General features: G+C 37.4%; 1 protein-coding gene across 1 annotated transcript in view; it reads right to left on the reverse strand.

The window, feature by feature from the left end:
* The window catches only part of KCNH7 (potassium voltage-gated channel subfamily H member 7), a 492333-nt gene that overhangs the window by 60104 nt on the left and 413192 nt on the right, over positions 1 to 19037 (reverse strand). Inside the window, exon 7 of the mRNA XM_065927873.1 lies at positions 17934 to 18359. Coding sequence (XP_065783945.1) covers positions 17934 to 18359 — 426 coding nt within the window. The remainder of the gene's footprint in view (positions 1 to 17933; positions 18360 to 19037) is intronic.

The raw sequence follows: 19037 nt of genomic DNA on the forward strand, positions 1-19037 counted from the left end.
TGTAAGAAAACTGCTTAGAGCCAATTAGGTCCAAGATGGCGGAGCTGACTTTCACTAGACCTTGAGCCTTGGTATTTACGCCCATTGTGACATATCAACAAGCTAAATGATACAGCCATCAACATTGACTAAATCTGACCAAATGTTCTAAACGCTTTTGATTGATCTTTTCGATAAAAATTCCTAAATCGAATTCTTTTAAAGTTCCTTTGACCTCTAGCTAACTTTGGGGTGCTTCAGAGGGCCCCTGAAACATCCCAAAGAGAGATATTAAACTGTGTTTATTTGGTTGGTTAAATTACATGAAAAAGATTATCAAATGAGCAAAAAATCTGCTCATGTTATAATGTATGGTAAAATTACTAATACAGATATCCTGGAAATTATATGGAGTTCTTAACATTTTGATATGTCTTGGTGTTCTAATGAAAAACCTGATGACTTCACAAAAGTTAACAAGAGACTAAATGAACCAGCAAATATGCTTATAGTTTTTATGGTTTCTATCTGAAAAATTACAGGTTTAAATCTTGTGTTTTCCGGGAGTAAGGAAAACATTCCTCTCAAACTAATTATGAAAATAATTTGGTAAAATTATACGTTATGAACAAAACAATTATATTTTCTCTCTATCTGACTCCTCCAGAAATTTGAAACTCTTAAGTTTCCAGTAAGTTTATCAAATGAGCTAAAAATGTTATCTCACTAACAGGTACAAAAATCTCAAGGAATTTTTGAGACCTTAAAAAGAGAAGAGTTCACCTAGATTTGTTATTCAAAATCTGTGATAAGCCTTTGGTGTGAGTTTCCCAGCCCTGTTTTATATTAAAAGTTCAGTCTGAGATTCTATAGGTGTTTCAGCAAAATAAAAAGTCTATAATCAATTATGGTTATATAAATCATCAGACCAAAATTAGTGAGAACAGACCTATTTTGCAAACAAAATAGCCTTAATTTGGTTATATTTGATAAAAATGAGGGTAACTTTGGGAAAAAAGATATTTCAAAAAATGTTAAATCCCAGTTTGTTCATGGAGGTCTGCATGTAGTAAGACTCATTTCTTAGATAGTTCTTTGCTGTTATGTGATATTAATGCAAAATTTAATTAAATTCTTAAAGAACACCCTAAGTTTGTTTCTGAAGCTTACCTCAATAATCTATCTTTGGATGAAGATTAGATGCCTCATGACCTGCAACCAGGACTGGAAAAAGACATAATTTAAGGGACTATCTCCAACCTGGATGGAAGGACTTTTTATCAGGTACTCTTAACTAGCTCTTGCACAATGAAACTAAAGAAAATTAACTCTTAGATTAATTCCCACTTCCAAAGGCCCCTACACTGGATTGGTCTATAGAGAAGACAGCTGACCTGATCTCACCTTAAAATGATGCTCAAACAAGAGAAACTACAGTACACCAAGATGAGACGACAACGACATCAGAGGTAGACAGCTTGTCCAAGATGCTGGACCTGATTCATATGATCATTTATAATGTTTTCTTGACTTCTTAGACCTTTGCATATAAATCAAATGCTTTTCTATCATAGGCCTGATCCTATGCTAGTTTTAAAAATCAATCCAATTGGTGGGTTTGTGGCCAATTACCTGTATCTAGTTCTGGGTTACCTTGGTAAATTTCTCTACTACAAGACTCTAACTGGTTGGCCCTGAAGAAATTTACTTAAAAAAAGAAAATTATAGTCATATTCAGGTCACTGTGATACTACCAGACGAGATCCCCTCACTGGGCCAGTTAATAATGCCTACTCTGACTCTGGCCATAAATTTGAGCCTTTTTCTATTCCTCAAGCTAAATCAGAGCAACAAAAAAGTTTTAGCAAAGGAGAAAAAAGTCTCCCACAATTATGAGATAGATTTATATAGATAACACTAAGCTATGGTACTTTAGGTTTAAAGTCTCCTCTGTGTTAAAAACAATTAAATCATACTAAAGATAATCAGTCTAGTAACACTAAAAAAACTGGGCTATGTGCGTTATAGATGGTGGTGCCAATGTATAATTTCCCTGAAAGATAAAGATTCGTACAGAGTAGACTAAGTCAGACGACCTGGGATATACTGGGCTACATCTAATGGAAGCTCTTAAGTCTTACTCGTGACTTTACTAATACTGCTGGCTATGTTCTTTGTATTTCACCTGTTTTACAAAATTACTGTTTCTTACACTGCCAAATGTGTGACTGAGGCCTCTGATAAAATAATATATAGTTCCTTATGAAATCGATGATATGACAGTGTAACTCTAGATATGAGAAAAAACAACAAGAGGGAATGTTTTCCTGGACCAAGAGGCTAGTAAGACAGGTGGTCCAGAGAATTTTAGATACTGTTTTATGGCCTAATCCAGTAACAGCACATTGAGAAGCCAGTCGACAAAATCTTTGCCAAACCTGAGAATGGACATTCTCAGCACCATGGGATAAAATGGTCATGAAATGCCCCCCTCAAAGTCGTCGTCAAGTTTGTGAGCAAAAAGGGGCTTTGCCAATTGAAGATTGACACTTGCCATCTACATCTACAGTGATTATATCATGGCCACTGCAACTGCTGACTTTCAACGGCCCTGAAAGGAGTTCAGGGTGAAGATAAGGAATGAGGCGCTCCGTGCTCTGGGAAAAACTGGCAGAACAGGCCTTCAGATAGTTAGATCTTTTCAAGAGATTTTATGAGTCCCAATTCTTGCATCTTCTCATACCTAGAGAAACACTGACATCATTAATGGTGCCATCTGCTTTGGCTATTAAAGAAAAATTTTACAATTAAAAGTCAAAATAGAGTACTCAGCTATGGTTCAGACATCCTGGAAAATAACCAGGTGTTACTATGGGTATAATTTCAGATTAGACATTGTATTGCTAGACACTTGAGTTTTCTGAGTCGTGTCAGGCTTAGATGCTACCATTCTCAAAAGTGTCTGCTGGAAGCTAGTAACTTCTATCTTACTTTTTATAAAACTAGGCAACTGGCCACCTGGCTACAAGTCTCCCTGAAGTGCCAGGTCCGGACTGGATTTCAGGCCTATTCTTCTAAAAGAAAGAGATTTACTTTGTCTATTAAAACTCCAGTTATCCCTTCTCCAGCTACTACTAACTGGGTATGTTACAACAAAATGGCAGACCAAGAGATTGAGATTTTAATCATACAAGACTCAGATCTAAGACTTAAAACTCAAGAATACTTCCAATTCAGTGTCTCTTCTCCAAGCTGAGGCGATCCTATGCCCCATTTTGACAAAAAGTTATCACAGTCATAGTTGCCCTGTTCCCTAAATAAAACTGAACAGGACTCTGCGGGGTGGCGACTCTGGAGTACAGATCTGCTGTACTGTAAAATATAGGCTTTATTCAGCCTCCTTGACCTTCCCTGAGTTCCAAAGGGTAGATTCAAACAATTGCCAATCAGAGAAGGAAAAAAATATAGAAACAGAGGGGAAACAATCAAATGGTGGTACAGCCTTGAGACAGGTCCTGGTTCCTACTCAAAAAAAAAAAAAAAAAAAAAAAAAAATATGCATAACAATGTCTTTTGAGTTCTTCTACAGAACTAGAGCCCCCACCCAGGTAGAAGATGGTAACTTCAGACTAAACATAAGATTCTTAGAACACAGCTCTGTCGCTTGACCACCAGCCAATCATCCCAGCGGTGCCTCCTGTTTCTGGGGACCAGTGATGACCATCCTGTTAGGTCTCCTGTTTGGCCCCTGTCTATTTTATCTCTGAGAGGCGCTGACAGTTTCAAACTAAGTCGCTGTTATTACAAGAGTAAAAGCTGGTTTCAGATATAAAACACTCCAACTTAGATCAGGTAGAGAGAGACTTCTGCTCTGCTAGGCAGGCCTACGCCCAGGCACAGCAGGAAAAAGTTACAGAAAAAAGAGACCTCCGCCCCAATTCCCAAGAAGCATCTTGAGTGTGAAGTCTCTCAGGGGGGAGTTGTTAGGGGAGCACACTGACTGAAACCGCCCACCCTGGCCAGGCACCATAGTAACCATTTGCATGAGTTGTTTTATGGCAGGAGATCCTGATAAGGAATACGGAACTAATAAGCCACCACCAGCCGGAAGAGTTCGGGAAAGATCGAGAGGAGACACTACCTGTCCGTCCACTTCCCAGAATCCCTCTCGCTAGCATCCATCTTGGCTGAGCGATGCGTGCGCCACCAGGAAAGACTCTGAATTAGAATGATTGGCCAAAGACTACCCGGAAACGAATCCCATCACCATAAAACCCAAGACTGCGAGCCATGCGGCAGAGCAGTTCTCCTGGGTTCCCTTACCCTCCTGCTCTCCACCCGGGTGCCCTTTCCCAATAAAATCTCTTGCTTTGTCAGCATGTGTCTCCTCGGACAATTCATTTCCGAGTGTTAGACAAGAGCCCAGTTTCGGGCCCTGAAAGGCGTCCCCCTTCCTGCAACACATGTAATACCCAGACATACTATGAAAATCAGTGGGTGTTTTTTCAATTTTTGAAAATAGAAATAAAACTATCTTGAAACTAATGACAAGAACTTTTAAAATAGGAGAGGTAAAGAAGTTTCTCTTAGGTGGTATTTCTTGAATTTTTCACTGGTTTTAGAAAAATATTCTTTGCTTATTGTTACTTTTGGTAGAGAATGAAAAACATATAAAAGCTCACTAGAGGTAAGAGTAATCATTATAATGTAATATAAAGACAGAAAGACAATAAATAAGATCTAGAAAGAGGTGAACTATTTTGCAGTAGGTCAAAGCAAGGTCCATTGTTTTCCAGTACTGTCTATTAATATACAGCAAAAGAGATACAATAAACTTTAACAAGTCAATTTTCCACCTCAACAGTACCTATGCCAGTTCAGAATTCAACTCCTTTACCCTCAATGAATGACATCTCAAACTCTTTTTGCCTGAATACCACAGTAAAGAACACCATCTTAAGACTTTCATTTTGTCACAATTTTTAAAAAGTGTAAAATGATTCTTCTCCTGGAAATTTCATTTTTCAAATTCTGAGTAGCTGATGAATATCATCCAATTTCAGTTTTTAAAAAAATGTACCCACATCCATAGTTTATTAAAGCCTCAGATGCTTTTTTTTTATATTGAGGTAAAAGCTACTTTCCCTTATTAAGTACAACTTTCTTAACTGAATTTTATATTAAGAATATATACTTTAAAAAACTACAGTTTTGTCAATATGTTAGATAGCAGGCCCAGACTAAAGAAAAACTATGAGATTTTCTTTTTACTAGATATTTTACAGTAGTTCAGACATTCTCTGTTAATGTAAATAGAATTATTTTTGAAGATAAACAATGTTTTTGTGCAATTGAAATAGGTGAAGTATTAAATAGCTCTCTATTTATGAATAAGTCTGGCTACAGTTAAACTGAGACAGCATCATCAATAGGAGGAAATCTCATGCTTGAGAATTTTTCAAAACAATTTTGAAAAATAATTCTCTTTAGTAAGCATTTTTAAAAACCTTACATTTAAAATATTTATTTCAGGGTTTAATCACTAAAGTCCTTGCCTATCGTAAGTAGATAGAATTATTCTTTTATGAATGAGGAAATGTAAATATGTGATCTTTGGTTCTGGCTGCTGGTTGTTAGATGAATGTCATTGAAACTTTCTACTTAATCCATCATTCTGTCCTGTTTATCAAGTAATGTATATTTTTAGTCGCTCAATTTTGTCCAATTCTTTACACCCCTGAACTGTATCCCACCAGGCTCCTCTGTCCATGTGATCCTATAGGCAAGAACATTGGAGTGGATTGCCATTTCCTCCTCCAGGGGATCTTCCTGACCTAGGGACTGAATCTGTGTCTCCTGCATTATAGGCAGATTCTTTACCTGCATAATCTGAGAAGTATAATATTTGGGTTCAAATGGGAAAAAGGGGTTTCTGGGTGGCTCCAATGGTAAAGAATCTGCCTGCAATGCAGGAGACCTGTGTACAATTCCTGGGTTGGGAAGATCCCTTGAGAAGGAACTGCAACCCACTCCAGTACCTCTTGCCTGGAGAATTCCATGGACAGAGGAGCCTGGTGGGCTACAGTCCATGAAATCCCAAAGAGTTGGACATGACTAAGCGACCAACACACACAATGGGGAAAAAGGAACACTTAATGAGTAATAAATTTCATAACTCCACACTCATATTTTGTTTTAGATTTCATTTCTATTCCCTTTAAGTTCTAGTACTTGCAAACACTATTCAATAAATTGCCCAATAAAACACAATAATACTGAAACTAATTTTTATTTTTTTTTGTTCAGTTTGAGTCATATTATTTTAATATCTCTAAAACACATTCACTAATACAATCAAAGAGTTGTATTTGGAGTGTGTAAAAAACCATGGCTGTGGGGGTGGGGCACCTAGCTTAGCCTTTCCTTATTTGTACCAAACATCATAAATTTCTCAGCAAACAGGCTTTTAAAAAGAAGATGTTACAATCTCCAATATTTAACATCCTTTACTCTTGAGATACTTTAATTTTTATTTTTTTTAAATTAACATTCTTTTTTGCTGCATTTTGATCTTATTTTCTCTTTAGCTGTAGTAACACAGAAAACTGATCATCAAATGATTCTAAATAGTAGTAGGCAAATGCTGCAGTAAATAAACAATTATGAATATTATGTTATATTTTTACGTTTGGAATTTGGCTTGTTCTGGAAACATTTAACCAAAACTTATTTTGTTTTTAGCAACTTCTAGTCAGTGGATCACATATAAGTAAAGGATAAGTGAAGAACTTAATGCAAAACTTATTGATGGAATACTCTTATTATTTCTTAGTTCAAGAATTATTCCATTGTGAATTCTTTGTCTCTTATTTGTCATGCCACAGACTTTTAGAAATATGACCAGTAACCTCAAATACAATCAGTTGAAACTTCTGCCATAATTCCTAAAAACTATATAAAGAGAGACATAGTTATTTTATGTGTAGACACATATAAACATGCAGGCTTGCAAAATGTTCATTGTTATTTCAGTTTGAACACGAGTATGTCTAATGTTTTAGAAATTCATTTCAAACAAATTAATGACAACTACCGCAGAGATCAGGTTCAGAAAGAATACTGACGAAATGATCAAAGTTTCTATAACAGAAGCCTGCTTTGCTTTCCCTTGTAACCATTCCATGATTTATCTATCACACTAATGAAGCAAACATATCAATGTGAGCAGAAACTCCTTCTATCTATTAAAACTTCCTGTCAAAAGGCCTTGCCTGCATTCAGAATTAATGAAAAATAACAGTGAAGTGTGAAAGGGGAGAGGTCAATTAATTAATCAAAATATTACTACAGATTTTCAGGGGAGTAAGAGTTTAATGAAGCATGTAACTAAACAGAAAGCTCTAGAGTCTAACTATTAATATCTCTGATGTAACATTTAACACAGAGAAGCAAACTATGGAACATTTGAAGCAGATAATGAAAAGTTGACTTTTTGGAGATAACCAATAATATTGTTGTTGAAATAACTCCAGAAAATTGAAGAGACAGAGCCAAAGCGAAAACAATGCTCAGTTGAGGATGTGACTGGTGATGGAAATAAAGTCCAATGTTATAAAAATAATATTGCATAGAAACATGGAATGTTAGGTCCATGAATCAAGGTAAATTGCAAATGGTCAAACAGGAGATGACAAGAGTGAGCGTTGACATTTTAGGAAGCAGTGATCTATAATGGATTGAAATGGGTGAATTTAATTCAGTTGACCATTATATCTACAACTGTGGGAAAGAATCCCCTAGAATAAATGGAGTAGCCATCACAGTCAACAAAAGAGTCCAGAATGCAGTACCTGGGTGCAATCTCAAAAATGACAGAATGATCTCTGTTCCTTTCCAAGGCAAACCTTTAATGTCACAGTAATCCAAGTCTATGCCCCAAGAAGTAATTCAGAAGAAGCTGAAGTTGAATGATTCTATGAAGACCTGCAAGACCTTCTAGAATTAACACCCAAAAAAGGTGTCCTTTTCATCATAGGGGACTGAAACGCAAAAGTAGGAAGTCAAGAGACACCTGGAGTAACAGGCAAATTTGGCCTTGGAGTACAAAACGAAGCAGGTCAAAGGCTCACAGAGTTTTGCCAAGAGAACACACTGGTCATAGCAAACACCCTCTTCCAACAACACAAGAGAAGACTCTACATATGGACATCACCAGCTGGCTAATACCAAAGTCAGATTGATTATATTCTTCGCAGCCAAAAATGGAGCTCTATAGAGTTAGCAGAAACAATTGGGAGTTGACTGTGGCTCAGATCATAAACTGCTTATTGCAAAATTCAGACTTAAATTGAAGAAAGTAGGGAAAAGCACTGGACCATTTGGGTATGACATAAATCAAAGCCCTTACGATTATACAGTGGAAGTGACAAATAGATTCAAGGGATTAGATCTGATAGAGTGCCTGAAGAACTATGGGCAGAGGTTCGTGACATTGTACAGGAGTCAGTAATCAAGACCATCCCTAAGAAAAAGAAATGCAAAAAGGCAAAATGGTTGTCTGAGGAGGCCTTACAAATAGCTGAAAAAGAAGAGAAGCTAAAGGCAAAGGAGAAAAGGAAAGATATACCCATCTGAATGCAGAGTTCCAAATAACAGCAAAGAGAGATAAGAAAACCTTCCTAAGTGATCAATGCAGAGAAATACAGGGAAACAATAGAATGAGAAAGACTAGAGATCTCTTCAAGAAAATTAGAGATACCAAGGGATCATTTCATGCAAAGATAAGTACAATAAAAGACAGAAGTGATATGGACCTAACAGAAGCTAAAGATACTAAGAAGAGGTGGCAAGAATACACAGAAGAACTATACAAAAAAGATCTTCATGACCCAGATAAGTACGATGGTGTAATCACTCCTCTAGAGCCAGACATCCTGGAATGTGAAGTCAAGTGGGCCTTAGGAAGCATCATTATGACAAAGTTAGTGGAGGTGATTGAATTCCAGTTGAGCTACTTCAAATCCTAAAAGATGATGTTATGAAAGTGCTGCACTCAATAGACCAGCAAATTTGGAAAACTCAGCAGTGGCCACAGAACTGGAAAAGGTCGGTTTTTATCCCAATTTTAAAGAAAGGCAATACCAAAGAATGTAGAAACTAACACATAATTGCACTCATCTCACTTGCTAGCAAAGTAATGCTCAAAGCTCTCCAAGGAAGGCTTCAACATTATGTGAACTGAGAATGTCCAGATGTTCAAGCTGGATTTAGAAAAGGCAGAGAACAAGAGGTTAAATTGCCAACATCTGTTGGATCAACAAAAATGCAAGTGAGTTCCAGAAAAACATATTCTTCAGCTTTATTGACTGTGTGGATCACAACAAACTGAAAAATTCTTCAAGAGATGGGAATATGAGACCACCTTACCTGCTACCTGAGAAATCTGTATTCAGATCAAGAAGGAACAGTTAGAACTGGGCATGGAACAATGGACTGGTTCCAAAGAGGAAAAGGAGCACATCAGGGCTGTATATTGTCACCCTGTTTATTTAACTTATATACAGAGTACATCACATGAAATGCTGGGCTGGATGAAGCACTAGTTGAAATCAAGATAGCAGGGAGAAATATCAATAACCTCAGATATGCAGATGACACAACCTTTGTGGCAGGAAGCAAAGAGAAACTAAAGAGTCTCTTGATGAAAGTAAAAGAGGAGAGTGAAAAAGCTAGCTTAAAACTCACCATTCAAAACACTAAGATCATGGCATCTGGTCCCATCATTTCATGGGAAATACATGAGAAAACAATGGTAACAGTGAGAGACTATATTTTCTTGGGCTCCAAAATCACTGCAGATGGTGACTGCAGCCATGAAATTAAAAGCTACTTGCTCCTTGGAAGAAAAGCTATGACCAACCTAGACAGCATATTAAAAAGCAGAGACAATGGCTGATTCATGTCAATGTATGACAAAAACCACTACAATATTGTAAAGTAATTAGCCTCCAACTAATAAAAATAAATGGAAAAAAAAATAAAAAGCAGAGACATTACTTTCCAACAAAGGTCCATCTAGTCAAAGTGTTGCTTTTTCCAGTAGTCATGTATGGATATGAGAGTTGGACTATAAAGAAAGCTGAGTGTGGAAGAATTGATGTTTCTCAACTGTGGTGTTGGAGAAGACTCTTGAGAGTCCCTTGGACTGCAGGGAGATCCAATCAGCCCATCCTAAAGGAAATCAGTCCTTAATATTCATTGGAAGGACTCATGTTGAAGCTGAAACTCCAATACTTTGGCCACCTGATTTGAAGAACTGACTCATTTGAAAAGACCCTGATGCTGGGAAAGACTGAAGGCAACAGGAGAAGGGGACGACAGAGGGTGAGATGATTGGATGGCATCACCGATTGGATGGACATGTGTTTGAGCAAGCTCTAGGAACTGGTGATGGACAGGGAAGCCTGGCGTGCTGCTGTCCATGGGGTTGCAAAGAGTCGGACATGACTGTGTTTGAACTGAACTGAGTGATAATGTTCCTTTGCATCAATGATATTGAGGTAATTTGCTATGGATGGCAAGATGTTTTATAATGCAAAAATTAAGAAATAGAAAATCTTTTCTTGATGTTTGGATGGCATTAGCATTAGGAAGATATTAATGACACTGGCAAGCCCTGTTACTACCACTGTTCATTTTCAGTGACAGTAGATCTTGTGTTATTTGTATACTACATATATGGCATACAGCACAGCTATATCAGTCAACATTTGTAGTTATCAGTGTTCTTAGGTATATAAATATTAATATATGCATATAAACTTTTCTATTATCTATATAAATGCATGTATATATGTGTATGCAATATACATACACAGCTATGAAATCCTTTATTAAAATGCAAATTTAAAGAAAACTAACATTATCCTGCTTAATATTGAATTTATTGTTTAATTATGGGCTTCCTCATTATCACTAGGTACACACATGAAATTAGAAGACCACTACTCCCTGGTAGGAAAACTATGACAAATCTAGACATGTGTTAAAAAGCAAAGACATCACTTTGCTTACAAAGGTTCATATTGTCAAGGCTATGGTCTTTTTCTCAGTCATGTACAGACATGTGAGAGAGGGACAACATGTGAGAGAGGCAGAACACCAAAGAACTGATACTTTCGAACTGTGGTGCTGGAGAAGACTCTCGAGTGTCCTTGGGAAAGCAAGGAGATCAAACCAACCAATCTTAAAGGAAATCAACCCTGAATATTCTTTGGAAGGACTGTTGCTGAAGCTCCAACACTTTGGGCACCTGATGCAAACAGCTGACTCATTGGAAAAGACACTGAGGCTGGGAAAGATTGAAGGCAGAAGGTGAAGAGGGTGACAGAGAATGAGATGGGTGGAAGGCATCACGGATTCAATGGACATGAACTTGGGCAAACTCTGGGAGGCAGAGAGGGACAGGGAAGCCTGGAATGCTGCAGTCCATGGGGTCATGAAGAGTTGGACATGACTTGGCAACTGAACAACAAGCATCTGATAACTTCACTCTATCTTTTTATGCAGACATGCCTGAAGCATTTACATAATCAACTAGGTATTTTGTAACAAACATTTGTTTTTCCTTTCTATTAAAGATGGTATTATATATTTGTGAAATTATGTGTGTAAGAAGGCTATATTATCTATGACTTCTAGTTAGCAATAGCAGAAAGGGTCATTAAAAATATCTGTTATGTTGGTTCTGATAGAGCTGGGAACCAACACCTTGTACTTTCATGCCTCTAACGGGCTTCCCTTCTAACTAGGCTGACCCTTTTAACCTGGAAAACTCCCAGCAGTAATCAAAAACCTCCCCTTCATGCTCACATGTCCTTCTGTACATGGTAACATTAAAGTTGCCATCAGATAATACTCTAGGGGTCTTTTCTCACTCTTTCCTATAAACTCAGAAATGGTAACACACACCAGGATTCTTGCCTGGGAAATCCCATGGAAAGAGGAGCTGTGTGGGCTACAGTCCATGGGGTCGTGGAGTTACACATGACTAATTGACTAAACAACTACAACAGAAAGTATGGTTCCCAGTAAATGCTAACAGAATGAATGAATCTACTTGAGAAGGGAGTTACCGTACCCTCTCCTGGAAATGAAAAAATTAATTAAGTCAATTCTTAAAATTTACTTGAAACTGTAATTGGTAAAGCAAAAGCAGACAAAATTGGGCTACTCTTTGTATAGTGGAGGTGGATGGTTCTGAGTCTTATCAGCCTGTTTTGCTGTCAATCCTTGAGGGCCTCTCAGACTCTCAGGCACCTCCATGAACCCTCAGTTTGAAAAACACTGAACTAGATTACCCCTCATCAGAATGACCTTAAGCTTAGTGATTTTAGTTCTTGTCATTCGATTTGGGGACCAAAATCCAAAGAAGTTTTTTCCTTCATATTCATATGATGAAACTTCCCAAATTAGCCCATGTGAATGTAAGATATTTTACTTTGAAAGTATTTCTTTTTTCCCTGGTGCCAATAATGCAGGCAATGTGGGTTTGATCCCTGGGTCAAGAAGATCACCTAGAGAAGGGAATGGCAACCCACTCCAGTATTCTTACCTGGGACCCATGGACAGAGGAGCCTGGTGGGCTACAGTTCATGGGATCTCAAAGAGTTAGACATGACTGAACAACAACAACATGATATATTATACCCTTTGGGGAAAATTTCATTCTGAAATATCACTACATCTTGAAAGGCCTGATTATAGTTAAAAAATATAGTTTGCATAGAAATGAGTATCTTCATTGTCACTCTTGAGAAATGTACCATGCAGCCCAATCCATCACTGGTCTTGTTATCCTTCATAGTTGAATCTTTACACTCCTTACAGACCACCCCTCCCACTTGCTAATTTTGATGCCCACATACTTCTGCCTACCACACACCCTGAGCTCCTGTTCTTTGCAAGACAACTTGAGTTGCTTGTGTGTGAGCGCAGTTGTGTTGGACTCTTTGCAATCTTATGAACTGTAGCTTGCTGGAAAAGTGTCCTCAAAAGATTTCCTTTCTGTCTCCTATTTTTCCAGGAATCCTAACTGCAACTAGCTACTCTAATAACTACTATATGATAGTAGACACTTAATAAATCTTTGTCAAATAAGTGGATAATTAAGGTATTTATGGATTAATGTGGTAACATTTAAGTTTTAAAAGGAATACTTATTAAAATAACAGGGATTTAATGCAAAGGGATGGGAAAGACAAAAAAGTAACCTTTGGCAAGCGATTACTATGTACCTGGTACTGGTCTAGTCTTTTCACATACACTGCTTTATGTTTAGGTATCACAAGAATCTACCTCTCATCATATAACAGAAGAGAAATGAAGTCTTAAATCAGTTAAATACCTTGCTTAAATATAGCAAGTAAGCTGGTTCAAGCTGGTTTTAGAAATGGCAGAGGAACCAGAGATCAAATGGCCAACATCCGCTGGATCATTGAAAAAGCAAGAGAGTTCCAGAAAAACATCTATTTCTGCTTTATTGACTATGCCAAAGCCTTTGACTGTGTGGATCACAATGAACTGTGAAAAATTCTGAAAGAGATAGGCATACCAAACCATCTACCTGCCTCTTGAGAAACCTATATGCAGGTCAAGAAGCAACAGTTAGAACTGGGCATGGAACAACAGACTGGTTCCAAATAGGAAAAGGATTACGTCAAGGCTGTATATTGTCACCCTGCTTATTTAACTTATATATAGAGTACATCATGAGAAATGCTGGGCTGGATAAAGCACAAGCTGGAATCAGGATTGCTGGGAGAAATATCAATAACCTCAGATATGCAGATGATACCACCCTTATGGCAGAAAGTGAAAAACTAAAGCGCTTCTTGACAAAAGTAAAAGAGAAGGGTGAAAAAGTTGAGCTTAAAGCTCAACATTCAGAAAACTAAGATCATGGCATCTAGTTCCATCACTTCATGGCAAATAGATGCGGAAAAACAGTGGAAACAGTGGCTGACTTTATTTTTGGGGACTCCAAAATCACTGCAGATAGTGACTGCAGTCATGAAATTAAAAGATGCTTACTCCTTGGAAGGAAAGTTATGACCAACTTAGACAGCATATTAAAAAGCAGAGACATTACTTTGCCAACAAAGGTTCGTCTAGTCAAGGCTATGGTTTTTCCAGTGGTCATGTATGGATGTGAGAGTTGGACTATAAAGAAAGCTGAGTGCTGAAGAATTGATGCTTTTGAACTGTGGTGTTGGAGAAGACTCTTGAGAGTCTCTCGGACTGCAAGAAGATCCAACCAGTCCATCCTAAAGGAGATCAGTCCTGGGTATTGACTGGAAGGTGTTGATGTTGAAGCTGAAACTCCAGTGCTTTGGCAACCTCATTCGAAGAGTTGACTCATTTGAAAAGACCCTGATGCTGGGAAAGATTGAGGGCAGGAGGAGAAGGGGATGATAGAGGATGAGACAGTTGGATGGACATGGGTTTGGGTGGACTCTGGGAGTTGGTGACGGACAGGGTGGCCTGGAGTGCTGTGGTTCATGGGGTTGCAAATAGTCGGACAGGACTGAGCGACTGAACTGAACTGAAGTGGCACAGAGGTGAATCAAACTTGGGTCTGTCTGACTCCAAAGTCAGGACTGTTCCCATATCATATCACATTTTAAGAGTGAGGAGGAGGTTTGAAGACATGGGGGAACCCAAGAAATCATATGCAACAGAGTAAGGAACTGGTATTGCTTTTCTTGATGCAAATTTCACTTTCTCTCTGATACTATATGAGAAAGGTTATCCAGACACCATTTTCCCCCCAAGATTATTTCGTCCTATACTAATGTGAACCACATAAATTTACTCTCATTTCAGCTCACTTGAAGTTTTGTCTGAAAGAGTGATAACCTGAATTACTTATTTTAGGAAATCTTTATTTTCAAGTAATATAGTAACTGAAGCTAAACTGATTGTGTTGCAATCTAGAAATTTTCCTAGAATAATCAGCATATTCTAATATTCACTTGTTTGGCTGCTACTGATGAAATATCATTAGTAAATTAACTTCCCATAACAATCTTGTTTATCTATTTATTTGTTACCTATTCTTTCATTTCACTAAGCTAAAATTTATTTACTGTTGGTGTACATATTATAAAATTCAAAAGAGTGAGGTTTTACTCTTTATCAATAGGATCTTATTTGGTGTAATTACATGGATTTACCCATAATAAGAGGTTCATAAAGATAAATACTGATAAAGAAGTATTTTGTTTTCTTGCCCTTTAATTAAAAACCAAAGTTAGGAGTATCTAACATTAAAATTTCAACAAATTTAACAGCAGCTGATTTTGAGTATTTGGCTGAGTTTTACATATATTATTTCATTAAAATCTCAAATTTAAAAAAAAACAATTTTAAGAAGGGAAGTAATATTATCATCCTTATAGATGAGGAGAGTCAAGTTTGAGACTTTGTCTAAGTTTTGTAGAATCCAGGAAGAATATATTGTTTAACTAACCTGTTCTTTATTCATCCAGTTTGATGGGCATGTTCTATGGGAGACAATTTACCTCTAAACCTATTGTCCCCCTAGCTAAGGAGGATTCACTTGCCCTCAAGCCCTAATTGGTCAGAAGCAAACCATCTACAAAGGGTGTTTATGATATCTGATCTCCTCTTGGGAAAAAAAAGATAGTGAGGCTCTGATGGATTCGGAACATGCTCAGTTCCTGAGTCATATTTGACTCTTGGTGACCCTTTGAATTGTAACTCACCAAGCTCCTCTGTCCATGGGATTTCAGGAGTGAAACCCTCATCTCCTATGTTTCTGAATTGCAGGCAGATTCTATACCTGCTGAGCAACTGGGAAAAACCTCTTAAATGGGAAAGGACTCTGAATTTTAGTTTCTTTTGTTTCTTTTCTTTTTGGCCATGTCATGTGGTTTGTGGAATCTTAGTCTCTAAGAATTGGAATATTTCCTCCCATATCAATAAACAAGAATGCCACAGTAATCAGTAGCCACGAGGCTGCAGCCCATCCCTATGGGTAGCCCTGAGGGACTCAGGATGTGAAACACACAAGATACTGGCCCCAGAAAGCTTTGATGCATATGAAAGGAATGATTTCAGTGAGCCCAGACTGTTACATCTTCCCATACAAAGAAAAGTACTAAATTCCTTAACTGACGCTCTAATACTTTGGCCACTTGATGTGAGGAGTCGACTCACTTGAAAAGACCCTGATCCTGGGAAAGATTGAGGGCAGGAAGAGAAGAGGGCAACAGGACAGGAAGAGGATGTGATAGTTGGATAGCATCACTGACTCAGCAGACATGAATCTGAGTAAACTCCAGAAAATAGTGAACAACAAGGAAGCCTGGAGTGCTGCAGTTCATGAGGATGCAAAGAGCTGGACATGACTGAGTGACAGCAACAACTCCTTAACTTGGAATATCTCGTTTTCTTTAATTAACAATAATCTTCTGCTGTTCAGACTACCTGCCCTTTTCCACAAAACTATATAAACTGGCTCCTCCACTCACCTCCTCAGAGCAGTTCTCTCAAGGTTACTCTTTGGTATGATATGAAGTCCTAAAAATTCCCACTGCATAAAATATAACTCTCAACCTCTAGGTTGTGAATATTTTTTAAGTTGACCATGACCAAGGATTGATTGTGGGACCACAGAGGTTAGACATCTGGCTGCAGTGAAAGCATGAAGTCCTAACCACTGGACCCCCAGGGCATTCCCAAACCTGAATCTTAAAAATTCAAAACACCAAGCTTATTTTTCTGATTCTAATACCTTAGTTCTACTTTCACACCTTCTGTAAATCTTTCCATTAAAGAATCCAGGAAATTTATTTAAAAAAATCTTAGCAACTAAATACAGTCAAGAATTTGCGTGCAATGTGGGAGACCTGGGTTCAATCCCTGGGTTGGGAAGATCCCCTTGAGAAGGAAATGGCAACCCACTCCAGTATTCTGGCCTGGAGAATATGGATTGTATAGTCCACAGAATCACAAAGAGTTGGACACAACTGATTGACTTTCACTTACTCACTCAGCATCTAAGCACAGCACAACACACACAGTGGCAATAAAACAGAGGAGATTTTAGGAGAATATGATTTGTTTTGGTTCAAAGAACCATTTGAGAAGAATCTGATTAAAATTATGTCCTTTCTATCCAGAAAATGCACATCCACTTGTCAAATTTCCTTAAAATTTTGAACTTTATAAGATACTGGGGACACAAGAAGTATTTTCAAACCTAGATATTATTTAAGAGAAAGAGTTTTGGATAAAACATCTCAGAAGATTCCTCTTACACATAATTTGAACATAAAACAAGTTCCTCCTCTCACAAACTACAATTATGAGTTAAGAAAGAAAGAAGCTTCATCTTAGATAGTTTTATATCTATAAAGCTAATATGTAGAAATTATATATTCCAGGAATATGCTATGGTCTTCCCTGGTGGCTCAGATGGTAAATAACCTGCCTGCAATTCGGGAGACCTGGGTTCAACCCCTGGGTTGGGGAGATACCCTGGAGGAGGGAATGGCAACCCATTTCAGTATTCTTGCCTGGAGAATCCCCATGGACAGAGTAGTCTGGTGGGCTACAGTCCATGGGGTCTCAAAGGATGAGACTTGAGTGAGCATGAATAAGTGACTAAGCATAGAATGAAACACTTGTCTCAAAGTTTAATTTGTTTTTTAAAGGATAGTCTTTACTGATTCTTAGCAAAAATAGAAAAAAATTGCTAATCATTTGCAATGGCAAAAAGGTTTCATTTCATTTTATAGCATTTCCAGTTGGAAATGAATTTTATCTGTGAGATACAGAAATGTGTAAAGCAACAACTTATTTTATAGTTAAAATAGCTTCACTTTATATTTTCAACCTTTTAGAAAATAAGATTCTTAAGCAGCTCTTACCTCATCAGAACCCGATCCAAAAATCAGCAAGTCAAAAGGAATTGCTGCAACCATGTCAATCAGGAACCAGCCTTTGAAGTAGTGTATTGCTATTTTGGCTGGATCACTTACCACTTCTTCATTCTGATTTACATATGTTGTTCTGAAGTTGATTAGAATATCTATGATAAACATAATATCCACAATCAAGTCTACCACATTCAAAGGGCTACAGGAATAGCCACATTCTCGTCTTTTCTGTTCTTCTCTGTCATTGAGGAGAAAGGCTGCAGAATAGGGAGTGAATATAGCAGTGTATATGACCAGCAGAAGAATAAGCCAATCCCAGACGGCCTTGAAAGGACTGTAGTGCAATATTGTAAACTTGTTGATTCGTGGTGTCTGCAGTTTATATTCTGGTAGAACATCTGCTCCTAAAGAGAGAACCTGAATAAAGAAAAGAGAACCATACACTACATAAAAATGTGATTACTTAATCTACAAACCTATAAAAATATCAACTTAATTATACAGCTAAATCTTTTAGAAAAAATTCATGTAATTATGAAGTATGTACATTTAAAGGAACCCCACAATTTAGTATATTTGACCCCAGAAAACTTCATTGGTATTCCTTGATAAATGTAATTTTCACTAAAAAAAAATAATGAATATTGTCCCTGAGTTACTAAGGAATGGTTAGTGGTTCCTTTGGAAATAAAACACACTGCTATTTTTAGGAAATCATAAAATCATTAATACATGGGCATTTCAGTTTTCAGACTTAAGAAAGGATTGCTTGCAATGATTAGAAACAGCCTACTTGGATCCATGGTCTTATTTAATTCATAATTAAGGCTTGATGAATTAAACCTAATTCATTCAAATCTTCAATTAAAATTTTCTCACCTGCAAATCTTTTTTAATATTAGAAAAAGTGACATGAGATTAAAATAAACAAAATGAGTCTTTTCCCTAAAAGGCTGAAGAAGTATTTAATATTCTGAGACAATTATACTTTCACTTGAACTCCTTCATCACATTTAGGGAATTGTGTAGAAAGAATGGTGCAAGGAGACATTCAGAATATTGATCTGGAAAGGTTGCAATATTCTCAGCCACCAA

The sequence above is a fragment of the Muntiacus reevesi genome, chromosome 3 (assembly GCF_963930625.1).
Source record: "Muntiacus reevesi chromosome 3, mMunRee1.1, whole genome shotgun sequence".
NCBI lineage: Eukaryota > Metazoa > Chordata > Mammalia > Artiodactyla > Cervidae > Muntiacus > Muntiacus reevesi.